General features: G+C 36.8%; 1 protein-coding gene and 1 pseudogene across 1 annotated transcript; both read right to left on the bottom strand.

Annotated features, from left to right (window-relative positions):
* Positions 1 to 8802: 8802 nt before the first annotated feature.
* On the bottom strand, positions 8803 to 13277 carry LOC133058582 (olfactory receptor 51A7-like; annotated as a pseudogene).
* Positions 13278 to 18397: 5120 nt separating this feature from the next.
* On the bottom strand, positions 18398 to 19363 carry LOC133058498 (olfactory receptor 51A4). The gene has a single exon (XM_061145229.1). It carries the CDS (start codon positions 19340 to 19342, stop codon positions 18398 to 18400), a length of 945 nt encoding a protein of 314 aa, XP_061001212.1. The 5' UTR covers positions 19343 to 19363.
* Between the last annotated feature and the right edge of the window lie 458 nt (positions 19364 to 19821).

Below are 19821 nucleotides of genomic sequence, written 5' to 3'. Positions count from 1 at the left end.
TCTCTAATCTCTAGCCTAAGGAAAGTAAATCTTAAGGCTCTCAGAGTGAGCTGTGCCTCTGGGGTTTGGATAATATGACATAGAGGTATAGGTCTGTCCCATAATACCTAAAACCACACTCTCCTTTACCTCTGCCTTCTAAACTTTTATTCACTTATGTTTATTTCAAGCCACACTCTAATGTGTTCTAATGGGTTAATGTAGTGTGACTATATACTACATGCATAAAAAGCTTATCACATGCATAAAAAGCTTTAAATAGCTAATGTTCAATATATTATCTTTCTGTCACCTTCCTAAGTGCATAGTGTTTATTATGCCATTCAACTCCCACAATGATCATACTATCAATAGATAGATTTTATTCTAAGCAGCACATTACAGGTGAGAAAACCATGGCCCTGAGAGGTATAGTGATTGGATAAAGTTACAGAACAAGTAAGGGCTGAAAATGGAATTCAAACTCTGACAGTGTTTTCCAGAGTCTACATTATTGTCTTACATCATATTTCCTACTACGGTAGTAGGAGTAGTCCTACTACTACATAGTACTTTAGGTCTTACAAAAGTCAGATATTTTAAAAAGAAATCAAAAAACAAAACAAAACTATACCAAGATATATGTATGTGCAACCATTTCAACTGCGTACATGACAGATGAGAAGAAATGTTTTCTTGGGACTAAGTTCAGTTGGGACACGCTGAATGTCAGCTTAAAAAGAAATTCTTGGGGTGATTGCCTAGAAAGTATCATAGGTAATTATCTTTGGTTTGATTGGAGGCTTGAGTTATAGGATATTTCCCAAGAATATGGAGAAAATTGCTAGGAGATGCAGTGTGAAAGCAAAGACAAGGCTCTGTTCATAATAATGGAAACTATTTTAAATGAGAGTAGAACATAAAATTAGAACTAGAAAAGAGACAGAGATGGGAGAAAAGAGATCGGATAAAAATAGTAGTGTATAATGTGACTGAAGTCAAGTCACTACTGTTAACTAAGAAAAAGAGATGGTGTAAGATGTGGGATTTTAAAAGGCATTTCACTTATGATGGTGAGTTCATTATTGATTTTTTCAGAGAATATTTCCATAAATTGGAGAAAGACTATACAGGCTTACACTATCAGTGAATGGGGAGGAATATGTGAGGCATGTATGTTACTTATAATTTTCCTCCAGGAAAAAATCTACATGATAAGTGAAGGTAGGATATTTTAAGGAAGAGAGATGGAAAGTTGAGGGTACTCTTTCTAAAAAGCTTCTTTTATTGATCAATAAAGTGAAGAAGCATTGAATGGCTGACAATAAGGAAAGACAAGATGTTCAGGCCAAGATTTTGCCATTCAAACTTCAAAACAAGTAGTAAAACAGATAATAATGCAATAATTAATATTATACTGAAATTAATGTTGTTTTATGATCCCAAAGAAGAAACAAACAAACAAACAAGATGTAAAGAGGCACTTCTAGCAAACAAGAGAAATGCAGGAGTAAAGTGGAGACTTGGGAGAAGATGGGCTGTGAAGGAAGAAGGGAATATCATGAGATTTGAATAGCATGCTGTTGGTGGCACAGACAACAGTGCAATCTGACTCCAACACTGAGAACAGTGATGGAAGGAAAAAAGTTTCAACAAAACCTTAAAAATGAATGATAATAAAGAAGGGAAATTTTTCCATATGTTAAGTGGAGATACAAATAAGAGTTTAAATATATATGTGACTTTTCAGCCAGCAGACTCAGTCAAGCTGGTTTCCATCCATTCCATATTGAGAGATTTCAGAGTTTGAGAAATAGAAGAGGTAGAAATAATCTATTTCATCCTATATCTCCAGACAGAGAAGTTTCATTCTGCCTGCTTAATGAAAAGTTGCATATACAGTTTCCCACACCAATAATTATCTCCAGATTAATGGATCAGAGAAGTGTCAGCTAACACTAACAACATCATACATCCTTGAACATCCCTTCAGCTCTAATTTATTGGTATAAAGGGATGTCATCCTAGAGTCTGCAGCAGAAATAGAGAAGAGATGGGCTAAACAGATTTCAATGACATCTGACTCCCTCTTTCTCTTATTCTTCATATAATTGCACACAATGGTATTTACAATGATCAACATCTGTGTTGGTGACAGTCTGCAAAATTACTCCCAAGAACAATTATGATCTCATATTAGTGTAAGTGTTACACTAAATATTAGTGTTACAGAGCATGATCAAATTCATTGTAATATTTAATTAACATAACACAGTTTTAAGGTAAGCAAAGTAGAGATTGCAATTTTAATTTTAAAGGTAAAGGAACTATTAAAAACATTCCTAATGAGGAGAAAAGAGACAAGAGGCAGCAAGAATTAAAATGGATGATGAAGATGACTTTTACAGGGTCACCAGACAATGACAAAGTGAGGACTGACTATCCCCAGGCCATCTGCTTCTCAAAACTTCTTTGACTAATTTGATGTGGGGATTCAGAAGCAACCAAGATTGAGAGTTCAGTGTCTGATTCTATGTGCCCCAGTAATTTTTTTTTTTTGCATTACATACCTCAGCAGAAACAGCTGGAGAGAAAAGTGGGTGGGGTGCCTTAATTCCAGTCAGAACACAGGAAAAATGGTAGCCCAACTACAAGAAGATTTCCAGCTTGAAACTCAGGGTTCTTTTAAAGAGCCCAGCAGCTTCTCCCCAGGGGCCTCAGCTGAGGTTGAAAATTCCCTGAAGAATTTTCTAAGCATGTGGCTATAGATGGAGGCTGTGAGAGGCTGAGAAACGCCAATCTTGTATGTAGGCAAGGGATTATTCAAAAGGATGTTTATACTAACAGATTTCATTTTCTGAAATTGTGTAAGAAAGCATTAGCTCTGACTGAAGAGCAGTGTTACATAACATAACATTTTGATTCAGATTCAGATAGAAAACATAGTTGATCCTAACCTTATCTCTGATACTTTATATCCAGCAACCACATAATGACTTAATGTCTAGAGAGATTATCTCCTTATCTAAAAAGAGGAAACTCTTCTCTCTCTCTTTTTTTTTAACACAGACCCTGATATTATTAGGCATTCTCACATGTTTTAGAGTCAACTGCTAGTTTAATTTAGTTTGCATGAAGGGAAAAGGATAGTCCTTATCAGCCTTCAGTCTTATTAACATTGTTTTTTATTTTATATTGCAGTACAGTTTATTTAACAATGCTGTGTTAGTTTTCGGTGTATAGGAAAGTGATTTAGTTATACATATACATGTATCTGGGCTTCCCTGGTGACTCAGATGGTAAAGAATCCACCGACAATGCAGGAGACCTAGGTTCAATCCCTGGGTTAGGAAAATCCCCTGGAGAAGGGCATGGCAACCCACTCCAGTGTTCTTGCCTGGAGAATCCCATGGACAGAAGAACATGGCCGGCTACAGTCCATGGAGTCACATGGATGGAGGAACCTGGCAGGCTACAGTCCATGGGGTCACAAAGAGTTAGACACGACTGAGTGACTAAGACATCCCATTTAAGTTGTTGCATAATATTAAATAACAGCTTTCAGTCTTTTTTAAATTTTTTTTAAAGATCTGCCCACACCCACTTCTTTTTATTTTATTTTTCAAGCTGGTTTTATTTTTTAATTTTTTTTCCATTTATTTTTATTAGTTGGAGGCTAATTACTTTACAATATTGTAGTGGTTTTTGCCATACACTGACATGAATCAGCCATGGATTTACATGTATTTCCCATCCCAATCTCCCCTCCCACCTCCCTCCCCACCCCATCCCTCTGGGTCTTCCCAGTGCACCAGCCCTGAGCACTTGTCTCATGCATCCAGCCTGGGCTGGTGATCTATTTCATCCTTGATAATATACATGTTTTGATGCTGTTCTTTCAAAACATCCCACCCTCACCTTCTCCCACAGAGTCCAAAAGTCTGTTCTATACATCTGTGTCTCTTTTTCTGTTTTGCATATCGGATTATTGTTACCATCTTTCTAAATTCCATATATATGTGTTAGTATATTGTATTGGTCTTTATCTTTCTGGCTTACTTCACTCTGTATAATGGGCTCCAGTTTCATCCATCTCATTAGAACTGATTCAAACGAATTCTTTTTAACGGCTGAGTAATATTCCATGGTGTATATGTACCACAGCTTCCTTATCCATTCGTCTGCTCATGGGCATCTAGGTTGCTTCCATGTCCTGGCTATTATAAACAGGGCTGCGATGAACATTGGGGTGCACGTCTGAAAGAGACACTTCTTTTTAAAAAGTATTTATTTATTTATTTTTTCCGTGCTGGATTTCTGTCGCTGCATGGCCTTTTCTCTAGTTGCAGCCAGCGGAGGCTACTTTCTAGGTGCGGTGGGCGGGCTTCTCATGGCAGTGGCTTCTCTCGCTGTGGAGCGTGAGCTCTAGGCGCTCGGACTTGAGTAGTTGCAGCATGTGGTCTCAGTAATTGTGGCTTCCAGGCTTTGAAGAACAGGCTCAGCAGTTGCAGCACTCAGGCTTAGTGGCTCCAGGGCATGTGGCATCTTCCCAGATCAGGGATTGAGTCTGTGTCCCTTACATTGGCGGGTGGATTCTTTCCCACTGAGCCACCAGGGAAGTCCCCAGTCTTCAGTCTTAAACTATAGGTTTCTTTATTATGATTGACCAGCTTCTTTCAGCCTGATTTAAACAACTGGAGGAAAGACCTCAACAGGATAGCTTACACAATGGATTCTCAGTAAGCATCATTATTAAAACAACTGGTAGAGTGCTTCTAGTTTGCCCCAAATAGGCCTAATGTATAGTTATTATCTTTGTTTCTCAACCAATTTGGGTTTGCATTTCCCTGATGTTTAGTGATGTTGAACATTTTTTTCCTGTACCCTCTGGCATTTGCATATTTTCTGGGAGAAATATTTATTTAGTTCCTCTGCTCATTTTTTAATCCGGTTGATTGTTTTATAAATATTATTGAGTTGTGCATTCCTTATATATTTTAGAGATTATCACTTATTAGATATATGTGTTACAAATATATTCTCCCACTATATAGGCTGCCTTTTCATTTTGTTGATTGTTTATTTTGCTGTGCAAAAGTGTTTTAACCTGTACTCCTACCTCTTGATTTTTCTTTTTTACTTTTTTTTTTTTTTTTTTTTGCCAGTTGGGAAGATCAGGTGATACTTTCCCATTGGCTCATAGACAGACTTCCTGATGGAGTTCACTACATAGTCATCAGGGACCACAGCCCTTTCATAACCACTGAGAATTTTATCTGCCCTTCTCCTGATATCTTTCCTCTTTTCAGTCATGAGCTTATGATTTGGTATTCTGGATGCTACAAGAGAAATAAGTCTGTTTTGTAGTTTCCTGCAGAGCTGGGGAGGCCGGGTGTTCACTCAGTCATGCTCCCTTTCCCCTGCAGGGAGTCAAGGGACTGAGAAGGTCTCACTCCGCTCTAAACTTAGCTGTCTTAGGAAGGGGTGACTGGTACAAAGTCTAACTGTTCTTCTCACACACTCCAGGGCATTGAAACTCATATATTTTTGGCTCCAATGGCATGCTGGAACTTTTCTGGAAATCTGGACTTCCACAAAGCTCTCTCATTCATGGCGTGTTTTCCAAGTGCTAAAGGACCAAGGCCCAGAGAGCCTGGAACTAGTTCATAGCTCTCTTGGAGACCACAACCAATAGCAAGGTCTGTCTGCCTATTACGGATGCATGGCTGTGTGTGACCCTCCTAAGTTCCTTGAAATGCGGTACTGGATTCCACAGAAGCACGTTGTTGTTCATGGATGGGCAGTTAATTTTTGTTGTTGTTGCTGGAGGGAGGACAAATAAGAGATGCCTTATGCCACCATGATTTTAAAGTCACTCTAAAAATCAATCTGTTATATAAGGTGTTTAAATAATGTTATTCCAATTCATGGCTCAAAGATTTTGAACATGTATTGGGTTCACATCTTATTCAATAAAACATGTGGTCCTATTGAAAATGTTATTTTGAATTCAATTAAGGACCTCAACGTTAGATATACATTTTAAAAAATGTAGATATAAGATCATATTTGTCAGGACAACAATGTGGTAAAAAAAAAATGCTCTTGTGAAATTAGGAAACTGTTCACAATGTTATTGGGATAGTTGTGGTGCAAACATAATTCATGACTACATCCAGGCAATTCTTCCAGCCTATTCTATTTTTACATATACATTTAGAATAACTGAATTAAGAAATTTTAAAGACAAATTTGATATTCAATTTAAAAAGAAAGAAAATCTTTAGAATTATAGTGAAAGAATAATCAGCATTCTCTTTTACTGACTAATCACTTTCAATCAGATTTTAAAGCTAGCTGAGCCTCTGAAGGAGTGCTTGGTAAACCAGACTAATTTGGTGTTCAGTTCAGTTGCTCAGTCACATCTGACTCTTTGTGACCCCATGGACTGCAGCATGCCAGGTTTCCCTGTCCATCACCACTCCCAGAGCCTTCTCAGACTATGTTCATTGCATCGGCGATGCCATCCAACCATTTCATCCTCAGTCATCCCATTCTCCTCCTGCCTTCAATCTTTCCCAGCATCAGGGACTTTTCAAGTGAGTCAGTTTGCATCAGGTGGCCAAAGTATTGGAGTTTCAGCTTCAACATCAGTCTTTCCAATGGATATTTTGGATTGATTTCCTTTAGGATGGACTGGTTTGATCTCCTTGCAGTCCAAGCAACTCTCAAGACTCTTCTCCAACATCACAGTTCAAAAGCATCAATTCCTCAGCACTCAGCTTTCTTATAGATCAGCCCACACATCCATACATGACTACTGGAGAAACCATAGCTTTGACTAGACAGACCTTTGTTGACAAAGTAATGTCTCTGCTTTTTAATATACTGTCTAGGTTGGTCATAGGTTTTCTTCCAAGGAGCAAGTGTCTTTTAATTTCATGGCTGCAGTCACCATTTGCAGTGATTTTGGAGTCCAAGAAAATAAAGTCTCTCCCTGTTTCCATTGTTTCCCCCTCTATTTGCCATGAGGTGATGGGACCTGATGCCATGATCAGGTCTGCCATTTCTGAATGGTGGCATAATAGATGCAAATGCACACTTTTTCAATTTCACTTGAAGAAACAGTTTGTTGTCCAGCTGCAAGCTGAAGAATGTGATGTATCAGAATCTACCTTCAATTTCCATCAGAAGTCACAATCTTCTTTTGGTAATCCAATAATGTATGAGTAAATGGTGGTCATGTACTTGGTCCTTTCTGTTGAATGAGGGACTCCTCCATACAACAGCCTTTGCTCTGGAGCTCCCATTAGGGCTGGCAAAAATGTTAATATATGTGAAACATGGTCTAATAGCTCCCCCTACCCAATTCTAATTTTTGCCCCTCTCCTTAACACATTTAAACTCTGTACATTAACTCTGTCTTAGCATCTGCTTCCCAGAGAACTCATCCTTTAAACAATTTTTATATATTTTGTTCGAAGTAGGTTAGACACCTTTAACCAAAGCATTGAAAAGTTAGAGTATCAAAATTTTATTTTTGGTTTCTTTTGGCCAGCATAAACCATTGTCTACTTCAAAGCTTGCAATCAGAGCTTGTACAGGATGAAATTTCTTTACTTTCAGAGAAAATTTCATGTTTGAAATCATTTTTGTTTAAAATGATTTGATTGGACAACCAATATTCTAAAACTATTTGCTAATTAATATATTTTAAAGTGTATTATGTATAAGATTTCATATGAAGTATGTATATAAAATTATGAACTATACAAAATATGTATATATGACCTTCTACATACAATTCCATTTTTGTTTATTCTCAAAAATGTCTGAATATTAACTCTTATATTAACCTTATAAACTCAATGTTTTAGTTATTAAACAAAATATGTCTCAAGAAATTTAAATAACTAACAGAAAATATGTGCAGAAAAAATTAGATGTAATTTTCTGATAAAGTTTTAGGTGATTAATATGATTTAGAAAAACATGCACTAAAAGGTAAATGCATACATATTACATAAATGCCAAAAAAAGAGACTATTGCAAATAGTTATTTGAGAAATGCAAATCCCATCAACATACATGTCAGTCTATGACTGTATGAAAGAAAGGATTCCCAACATTGCTAAAGATCTGAGTGAACTATTGGCAGTTAGTTCCTGAGTTGTTAAACATCCTTCAGTAAGCACAGCATTCTCATCTGGCATTTTCCTGACTCAAATGTAGGTAGTACAGTCTTTTCAGGAACACGTTTACCTATTAATACTAGTTGCCTGAAGGACTAGAGTGAATTACACATGTCTGATAGATGGAAGAGAAGAGGAAAAGAAAAACTAAGAAAGAAAAAAAAATAGTCGCATGCATTTAAATATACATGCACACAGATTCTTAAATCAGAGAAACTGTATACGGAGCTTTGGAGTTCAGGAATTAGATAGATCAATTGCATCATAATGAACTAAAAAAGGAGCAAACACTCAATCTTTCCTCTAGTATACTTTTATTAGCTAGGAAAGTGAAAGTATGGAAACTATATTTTTTTCTTTTAATATAGGAGTTGATATCGGTGAGTTCTCTTATTTTGTTGGCATTAATTTTAAACCTCAAAAAGTAGAGGCTTCCAGTCATCATTGAAGGCTTGAATTTTTAGATGTTCAATCTGAGGAAAAGAATGGAAGTAATTTTCTCAAGATCTCAGGGACACTGAGGGTACTACGCATACTCAGTATTAAAGCTGTTTACTCTACGAGTTCTGCCCATAGAACACAAGACCATTCCTCTAGATCATGCTTTCCCCTGGCTACACATTCAGTTTACTTATTTACCACTTATAAATTTATTCCCTTTCTTATTGCATTGATAAACTTCTTTTTGAACAAATTTCCCCATAACCTTTTTGCAGATTTGATGGGTCTTCAGACAGGACACAATGGGATTCATCAGGAGAGGCACCAGTAGGAAAACATCAGCCATGAGAATGTGGATCATAGGAGACACATCGCTGGCAAATTGGTGGAGCATGGCCACACTCAGCACGGGCACATAGAAGATAAGCACAGCACAGACAGGAGAGATGTGGGTGTTGAGGGCCTTTGGCTGCTCTCTGTGGGTTGCGATGCCCAGTACTGTCTTTAAGATCATCACGTAGGAGAAAGTAATAAACAGCAAATCCAAAATAGTAGAAAGGGCAGCACAGAGTTCATAGAAAACATTGACTCTGTTGTCAGAGCAGGCCAGTTTCATGACACCCTGGTGGAGACAGTAGGAGTGTAAGAGCAGATTTTGATGACAGTACGTCAGCCTTTGCAACAGAAAGGGCAGTGGAAGAATCAACATAATATTTTTGGAAGTCAGCAAGACCACTGTTTTGATGACTTGGGAGCTGGTTAAGATTGTGTATTGTCTAAGAGGGTTGTGGATAGCCACATACTGGTCAAATGCCATTACCAATAGCACAGAGGCTTCAGTGACTGTGAATAGATGGATAAAGAACTCCTGGGCAAACATGCAGCTGCATGAATTCCACAGACACCAAACAGGAACGGTCCCAAAGTGGTGGGTAAGAATGACAGGGACAACCCTATGTCAGAGATGCATAGCGTGGAAAGGAAATAGTATATGGGTTCGTGGAGGTATGGCTCTGTCTTAATAAAGTAAAGGATGGTGAAGTTACCCAGGAGACAAAGAAAGTACACGGCTGAGAAAGGGATGGATATCCAGATGTGACTCTTCTCCACTCCAGGGATCCTGATAAGGAAGACTCTAAGAACTTCAATTTTGGTGTCGTCAAGAGGAGACGTGACACGTAAAAAACATACTTAACCAGGTGCTTGCCTCAGTGGAGATGGAAATTTCCTAAATAAAGAAAATATTCCTTCTTTTGTAAAATGTAGTCCTAAAACTTTCTGCTTCGTAAAGTTAAATACTCAGTTTTCCTTCCTTGAATCAAGCTGATAAATTTTTCTAAAAATTTCCATTCTTTTTCTCTGAAGGTACAGAATCTAGTCCCATTTACACACAATAGCTTCTTTGTGAAAGTGAAAAGCAACAGTTGCTCAGTCATGTCTGACTGTCTGCGACCCCATGGACTATACAGTCCATGGAATTCTCCAGGCCAGAAGACTGGAATAGGTGGGTATACAGTAATATGACACCAGGCTAAATGGTTTATATGTTTTTTTCTCATTTATGATTATATATGATTATTTTATTCACTTCATAGTTAATAAAACAGGTCTTAAAAAGGTATAATAATTTGTCTAAAGTCATGAATCTACCTATGAGACATAAAAAAAATGAATCATGTGGATATTGAGACATATAGGCTTCTCCAGTGGCTCAGACAGTAAAGAACCTGCTTGCAATGTAGCAGACCTGGGTTTGATCCCTGGGTGTGAAAGATCCCCTGGAGGAGGAAATGGCTACCCATTTCCTACCCATTCTTCTTCCCAATCCAGGGATCAAACCCAGGTTTGATCCTGCTCTGTAGGCAGATTCTTTACCAGCTGAGCCACAAGGGAAGCCCAACTATGCTAGATATGGCTAAAATTATCTTATGTCAATAGACTGTGGTCATTTGCATTCTGGCCTTTTTATCACTACTGCTTGAAGACTGCATTATTTTTAGAGATAGTCACTATTCAGTTCAGTTCATTCACTCAGTCGTGTCCGACTCTTTGCGACCCCATGAACTGCAGCACGCCAGGACTCCTGGCTCATCACCAACTCCCAGAGTCCACCTAAACCCATGTCCATTGAGTCAATGATGCCATCCAACCATCTCATTCTCTGTTAGATTTAATTTAAATGCATAGAATAAGCACACACAGATTTAATTATTTTATTATGTATTTATTCTTATTTTAAATTTTATACAATAATATGCATGCCTATGTGCATGCTCAGTCATTTCCAACTCTTTAAGATCCCATGGACTTTAGCCTGCCAGGTTCCTCTACCATGCAAGGTAGAGGCAAGAATTTTGGAGTGGGTTGCCATTTCCTCCTCCAGGGAATCTTCCTGACCCTGGATTGAACTCATGTCTCCTGTGACTCCTGCATAGAAGGTGGATACTTTACCACTGAGCCACCGGGAAGCCCCTAGATAGTAATATGCTGCTGCTGCTGCTGCTGCTGCTAAGTCGCTTCAGTCGTGTCCGACTCTGTGCAACCCCATAGACGGCAGCCCACCAGGCTCCCCTGTCCTCGGGATTCTCCAGGCAAGAATACTGGAGTGGGTATACAGTAATATGACACCAGGCTAAATGGTTTATATGTTTTTTTCTCATTTATGATTATATATGATTATTTTATTCACTTCATAGTTAATAAAACAGGTCTTAAAAAGGTATAATAATTTGTCTAAAGTCATGAATCTACCTATGAGACATAAAAAAAATGAATCATGTGGATATTGAGACATATAGGCTTCTCCAGTGGCTCAGACAGTAAAGAACCTGCCTGCAATGTAGCAGACCTGGGTTTGATCCCTGGGTGTGAAAGATCCCCTGGAGGAGGAAATGGCTACCCATTTCAGTAATCTTGCCTGGAGAATTCCAAGGACAGAGAAGCCTGGCAGGTTACAGTTCATGGAGTTGGAAAGAGTTGGACATGACTGAGTGACTAACATTTCCTCTTTCACCCTTCTCACAGATATCATCCAGACTGGGCATTTCTAAGATATCTCTGAACACATACCCCTATCACACATACATTCCAGTTCCCCTTGCTTGTTCTATAAGATTTTCAATCTCCATGGGCATCTCCTGCTTTGCTTTTAACATCTAGCATATCTATTGAGAATACAAAGAGATAGAAAATGGGATGAAAATTATGTCAAATATCCCGAATGAGTAGAATTACATCTTACTTTCTTTGAGGCTATTTTTTATCAATGTGATATTAGAAGCTGAGAAGCAACCTTAAACTCCCCTTTTCCGCTTTGTAAGCCCTTTCTTAGAAAGCCTAGAGTGTCCTTGGGGTTGACTACAAGCAAGAGCTGCCTGATGAATAACACCATACTTCATGGGAAATCTGAGGGGCTGACTCAAGGGAGATGAATCTAACAGCTTAGAACACAGGCTCAGACTAAGGACATTAAGTATGATAAGATCTTGGAGACCATATTAAAACCCAATACCATTTATCAGCTCTTGCTCTTGGCTCATCTGCCAAGATATTTCAGGACGAATTAACTAGGTATTTAGAATCTCAAGTTCTGAAAGAGATCATACTATCAATTTTGCATATTAATTTTCTTCTAACATGAAATTATACTTCTCTATTAATATGTTTACTGCTCATTTGTAATTCCTCTTTTTGAAGCATCTGTTGAATCCTTTTGTCCATTTTGTATTGGATTACCTGTCTTTCTCTAATTGATTTGCCAAAGTGTTTAAATAAATATAGATGAAGCTCTTTGTTGGTGATATATAGCATATATGTTCTCCCACTTTACTGCTTGCCTCTTCAGTTTCTTACTCAATGCTATTTATTTAGTTGGTGGAGTTAGTCATGTTATGCTGTGTAGATTTATACTATACTTACTTGTAGGCAGATATAGGGGATTTTCTTTGGAACAATTATGAGTAAAACACAGGCCAGCAGTCAAGTGTAGCCAGCCTGTCTTTGCTGTATAAGTCATATCCACTTTCTCAAATATCATAACATTATGACATAATTAGAAATGTGGAAATTAGGGAGAAATGATTTCTCAGTGGTTCTATACTTCTTGTTTAAAATCCTTGCAAGCCTTCAAACCCTACTAACACAATCACAGTAAATTCTCACACTTTTGTCAATAAAGAAGTGCTTTACTAAAGTGCCTCTTAAACTTTAATGTGAAGATCAATCACCTGAAGATTTTGTTAAAATGAATATTTTGATTTAATATATTTTGAGTGGATCATAAGTTCCTGTACATTTAACCCACTCCTAGGTGATGCTTTCTACGGTGGTCCAAGGACCACACTTTGAGAAATGCAGCTTTAGTCTCCCTAACACATGATTTTGGGAGACGGAAGAAAATCTGTCCATCATGTTGGATTTGCTTATGATTAATTTTGTCTAAAGATAATAATCAAGTAAATGTGATTGATGAAAATTGTCTATGTTCAATTAGGTTGACTAGTATTTCTATTATATCAAAATAAATTGGCTAGTCTTACATTTTAAAAGGTATTATTATTTTCCTTTTGAATTATGCTACATTTATTCACTCTTCTATTTATTTATCCTTTTTAAAAAATTCTGGATTATTTTCAGGAATTCCTGTATGTCTGTTCTACCTTCCATGTTGGTTATTTTCTCATTAATCTCAGTGTTCTAAGACCTGAATCCAAATTGAACATAGATGATGAAACGGGATATCTTGGCCTGTTTTTCACTTTTGACGGGGTGCTTAAATATTTTGTCATTGGCTTTTAGATTTACTATTTATTTTGAGAGAGGGGTTTAATTTTTAATTATTCACAGTAAATCAGCTATCTTCTACTCCTTACCTTTTAAGAATCTTTTAAAATCATGATATTGAAATTTATTGAATTTTTTTTTACTTTTGTTGAAATAATATCTTTCTAGTTTATTTGTATTGTGAAATATTTACATGCATATTTTTAAAAATTCTGATATACTTTAAGAATGGTAATGATCTAAGAAAAGTTAAAGGAGAAAGAATTCAGGCCTGTATGTTTCAGAAGCTCTCACACAGGGAAAGCTCATGCACAGACACATAGAAACACATATACAGATATATTACACATGTTTGATATATGGTATGTGTAGGATTTCAAATTACTAAGAAATAATAATGCATCCAATTATTATGTTGTGATTATCTCAGCCTATCTATAACCAACGTTTGTGGCTGGACTGGCTCTTGTGGTTCTTATGATGATTGCAAGATGTTCTCAGCAATAGGAAACTTCAGAAAAAAATAAAAGTTTTATTACTTACAAGCCCTAGGAATTGTACAGTATACCTGGGGCCACACAGTGAGGGCACTGGGGAGGGGGGAGGAGAGAGAGACACAGATCTGGAGTTCTGCTTTTATTGGGGTTGGGGATTGGCCTACATACAACTTTGCAGAATCACTTTTTTTTTTTGGTAAATTTAAAACATAGAGAACAGATATTGAATTGCTGGAAAAGGAAAAAAAAACAAAACAAAAACCAAGGACTCAAAATGGACAGTTATGGAAATCAGCTAAGATCTCTAAAACAGAGGAGCCAGATGGGGGTAGGAAGGTGGGGGTAGGGGTATGACCTGGCTCTTTTTCTAGTTCTGTGGCAAATGTGCCCATTAGGGACATCCTTCTTTGAAAACTCCTCTTGGCAACAAAGGTCAAGGTCAGGCACTGGCATTACATAAACAAAAACCAACTGTCAAAGCTTACTCTACAGTTCAATTAACTGGGTTGATTGTACTCAGTAAAAATGTGTTACACAAGATCTTTTCGTGGTGTGAATCATTTTTTCATAAGCATGTAGTAACGTGGCTAAAGTAGGCATTTAACAAAGAGCATCTGAAGAAACTAATGCCACAAAATTCAATATGTCACATCAAATATGCATGCTTTCAATGGGCCCTCTAACATTATGGGCCCTCTAAGCACCTCATTATAAGGTGCTTATAATGAGAATCTCTGCACAATTTCTGGGTTCAACAATTTACCAAAGTTTGAGATGTAAACTAGGAAACTGAAGGAAAACATTTCCAACTGAAAATTAAGAACATCAGGGAAAAAACTGAGCAACAGTCATACAGAAATAGAAACTGCATGTGTGGGGGGCAAAACAGATAAAAAAGGTGAAAGAACAATGTGAAGAAAATGTTTTCTAAATGTGTGCAAAAAAAACGGAGGCATTTATTTCTGTCTCTTGACATTAATGAACTCAAGATTTATAGGACTCTCATATTTATGAAAATGTCCTTGGCCAAAATGAACAGAAGTAACTACCATATATAAATAATACTGTGTCTTATGTGTTCTCAGATGTACTTTCTTCACATATTAATACCTCTGAAAATGGCATGCAGGTTATAATCAATGCTATCTTTGATCTTTGATTTGATGCAACATGGCATTTACATTCTGCACATTAGGATTGGATAGAAGTCTAGAAATCAGCAGATTTCCAACTTACCTGAGGCCTTATGCTTATGAGATCATTTCTATGGGAGATACTAACAAAAGGGCCCCAGTAAACTATGATGTCCTGCTATAGAGACTAGCAGTCATTCTATTTGAAAATTATACTCATGAGATGAATTCATGTAACTCCAATACCAAAGGGTATATTCCCTCTAATTCTCACCATTCTACATCTAGGAAATAATGGTAATTTTTGCCCCTTTAATTTTACACAGTGTACCATCCCTTGTGATATTTTTCCATAAACTTCCCACAACTGGCAATGTCTAAGAGAAAAGCAAAACAATAACAACAGAAAAAGAAAGCAATAATTTTAAAAAACATATGTATTGTCACCTGATAAGGATTACATGCTTTTCCATATGATTTTGTTGCTTTCCACTTGCAATAAAAATTATTTTTAAAATATATTTTAAGTGAAATATTTTGATTTTCCAAAGGTTTCTATCAGTCTTCCACTGGGTCCCTTTCTAATGGATTTCTCAGATAGCAGATTATTCCTGGGTGCTGGGGAGTCTTTTCCTCAAGGCAATCTGAGTAACCATGGGGGGTTAATCATTCATGTTTGACTATTACATTCAGATTAGCATTTCTAGTCCTTGGCACTACTGATATTTTGGCTGGATAACTTATTTTTGTAGGGGGCTATAGCCTGTAGGGAAAGCATATCCTATAGGATGGTTAGCAGCATCCCTGGTCATTCAGTAGATAGCAGCAATACATCTCATCTCCAGTAGATATCAGCAATGCACCTCAGCTCCCAGGTTTCCAGATATTGTCAAATGTCTCTTCATAGCAAAACTGTGCTAGTTGTGAACCATTATTTTAGAAGGTCCAGAGGCTAGAAACTGTGGTTCATATTTCAGGAACACATGGAAATAATCATGGTGATTAAAAAGTCCTACCACCTCTGCGGACATTTTTGTAACTTCAATTTCCTTTTCATGTTATTTTACTGAGAAGATTAGTAAAGAAAAACCCGAATGACAGACTCTTCTTTGAAAGTGCTGAACATGACATCTCTGTACAACATCCTGCAAGAACTAGATACCCATTACTCCACTTAACTCTCCTTTCTTTTATTAGCATATACTGCTGAAGGCTTCACTTTGTGCTGCCTAATTTCACACTAGGAAAACATGAGCTTCTTTTTCTTTCCATTAATACGGTAACTGAAAGAAGATGACCAGAGCTTTGTGTGCTACAGCCCTCAGTGTCCATGGTTACAGCTGTGAGGCTATGGAAAAGGCAGAAGGAGATGGTTATGTACCTCAGACACAGAAATACTTAGCACTTGGATCTGAAGATAAAATTTCCTATAAGAAGAAAGCATTATGGAAACTGATGCAATCCTGAATGTGAAAGCTCAAATTTAGCCAAGTTCTATCTTGGGATGTAAAGAAAAGGATTGAATCTCAGCTTTTAATTTCCTATCTGTGGGAAATTCACTAAGTCAAATTCTCAGAGGCTCAATCTCTTCAACTGCAAAAACAGAAAGAATGCTTTATAAAAATTAGATTATTTTTTAGACTCAAAAGAGAAAAAACACCTAAAAATACCTAGAAGCATATCTTGCATAGAGTAGATTAAAAAACAATTGATGTGGTTTGTGAAGAGGACTTAGGTCAATGAATGGAAAGTTAAAAAAGCTAGACATTTATTCTGTAATCTACAAAGATTTTAGGTCATAGTTAGGAAGGGAAGTTGGACGATTTGCCACACAATATATATCACACAATATATATCTTGTATATCAAATAGAAGACAGTAAATTCCTCCATAGCCTCATATAATTTTTCTCTACTTTCAAAATCTTTGAGCTGTATGAAATGCTTACTTTTGAAATACAGTCTTAAGAAAGTTATATTCCATCTGAATGGAGTATTGAAGAACTCTTCTGTAATTTCATTTACCTCAAACACAGTTTCATGTGAAAAAATAATTACTATTATTTGTTAATAACTATTTATTGGAGAACTACTCTGTGTCAGAAATATCCTAGATATTAGGCAAACAGATATAGAAAATAGGCATGCTTTCTCCTTTCATTGATAGCACACTCTATTTAGGAAATAGGGAAAAAACACAGAAATAAACAATGTATTTAATTACCTGATGTGAAGAGTTGACACATTGGAAAAACCCCTGATGGTGGGAAAGACTGAAGGCAAAAGAAGGGGAAGCAGAGGCTGAGATGGATAGATAGCATCACCAACCAATGAACACGAATCTGAGCAAACTCCAGGAGAAAGTGGAGGACAGAGGAACCTGGTGTGCTGCAGTCAGTAGGGTTGCAAAGGGTCACATACAACTTAGAGAATGAAAAACAGCAATATATTTAATTACAAATCATAATAGTAAGTATAATATAGTGATAAAGAATAAGAAGCAATATTCTTAAAAAGAGAGCACATAATTTGAACTGAAGGCTTAAACTAAGCTATGATGAAATTAAGCTGAAACTTCTAAAATTGAATAGCAATGAGTAAAACTGAAGCCAACAGCATCCTAAAGGAAGGGTTCAGATGTGAAAATTTATAAAAAACAGAAAAATTGGCAAATACAGCAAATTTTGAGAAGACCACTGTGACTAGAATATCATTATTTGACAAAACTGGAGAGTTAGAGAGGGTAAAGAACATGTATCACTTATAGTAGGTACTTTATTTCTTTAATTCTATTCCCAAAAAGTAAGTCTATATTTAAAAGAAAAATAACATCATTCAATTTGTCTTTTTTAAAAGATCACTCTCCTCTTGAATAGAGAATCAGTTAGAAAGTAGCAAAAAGTCTGCATTTAAAAACTAAAAAGGTTAATGGAGTATTTCACTAAAGAAATCCTGGTGACATACTAGGATGATTAAAAGAGATAACGAGAAGATGTAATTAAGATATAGGTTGTGTCTAGAATCAAAAGAACATTGTATGGATAAACTGAATGTGAAGATGAGGAATTCATTTTTGTTACAAGAATAGGAGCTACCATTGGTCTGTCTTGATTGGAATTTGGTGCTTTTATAAAAGATGACATCATCAGGCATCTATTCTCTTATTTGCTAATTTGGATGGAGACCCCCACAAAATACACACCATTTCCTATTTTATGCCCATGGACAGTAATCAATTTGAATGAAATAAATCTGATGATAATAACAAAAATATGTTAATGATTATTTGGGACAAATATTAGGTTTTCTCAAACACATCTTTATATTTTATGCAAGACATTCCCCCATATGTTGTCTATTATCTATGACTGTTATTAATATATTTGTTTCTGACATAATTTTGCTACTACTTTTACTCTATTCTGCCTGGTTTTCACACAGTACACGATAGGATTCATCAGTGGAGGCACAAGTAAAAGAACATTTGCCATAACAACATTGAAGAGGGGAGAGACATGGTGGACAAAACGATGAACTATGGCAAGGTTGATGATGGGCAGATAGAAGATGATCACTGCACAGATATGTGAAACACAAGTATTGAGGGCCTTGAGCTGTTCCTTTCGGGATGCAGTTCCAAGCATAGTCTTGAGGATTAGGATGTAAGACATAGCAATGAGCATAAAGTCTACCATAACGCAGAGTGCTCCAAAAAAGCCATAGATGACATCAATCTGGTTGTCAGAGCAGGCCAGCTTCATGACATCCTCATGGAGACAGTAGGAATGTGATAGTTGGCATTTCTTACAATATGTCAGCATTCTCAAAGTGAAGGGAAAGGGAAGAACCAGGAGGAAGCTCTTAAAAAAGCAAATAATTCCAATTTGGGCAACTCTGAGAGTTGTAAGAATGGAGCTATATCTCAGAGGGTTGTGGATGGCTAGGAAGCGATCGAATGACATGATCAGGAGCACTGAGGATTCCAGTGCTGTGAATCCATGGATGAAGAATTGCTGAGCAAAGCAGGCATTTGCAGAGATTTCAGAAGTGTTAAACAAGAAGATCCTCAACATAGTGGGAAGAGAGGAAAATGATAGGCCCATGTCAGACAAAGACAACATGGAAAGGAAATAGTACATGGGCTCATGCAAGGAAGGTTCTGTCTTAATGATGAAAAGGATGGTGCAGTTTCCCAGAAGGGCAATAAGATACATGCTGCAGATTGGAATAGAGATCCAGATGTGTGCATATTCCAGCCCCGGTATCCCAACCAAGATGAAGGTGGTGATTTCAACATGTGATACGTTGATAATGGACATGATGAATTTAGAGGGCTCTGCAATGATACATAGAGCCTTGAGTCAAAAAAAAAAAAAAAAAGAATATCTGGAAATTTAGTTGAAAAAAGAGAACTCTTAAGTTTTGACTGTTTGGCTGTCTTTTGATAGAACAAATCATTTATGTGACTGTCATATGGTGAGAAGCGGTTTCCACTTTAGAATAGAATCTGCCTATATCACAGATTAACAAAATTACTTCTGGGCAAGTTTTTCCTAAATAGGGAAACTAGAAATATATTTTGCAGTCAGATGATAACTTGGTTTCTTTTTCCCTGAAAAATATTAGTAAACTTTAGTCAATTAATCTAGAATCCTCTACAATTTCTTTCATTCACATTCTAGATGAAATACTGGGCAGAATATGTGATTTCTAGAATGACACTACATGAAGGCAAAGGAGTCTCACAACTTAATTTCTATGTACTTCTTGGAACTCCCAAAGAAATATGGTCTTATCC

This window comes from Dama dama, chromosome 1 (genome assembly GCF_033118175.1).
Source record: "Dama dama isolate Ldn47 chromosome 1, ASM3311817v1, whole genome shotgun sequence".
Classification (NCBI taxonomy): Eukaryota; Metazoa; Chordata; class Mammalia; order Artiodactyla; family Cervidae; genus Dama; species Dama dama.
This window is presented reverse-complemented; position numbering and strand designations above follow the sequence as displayed.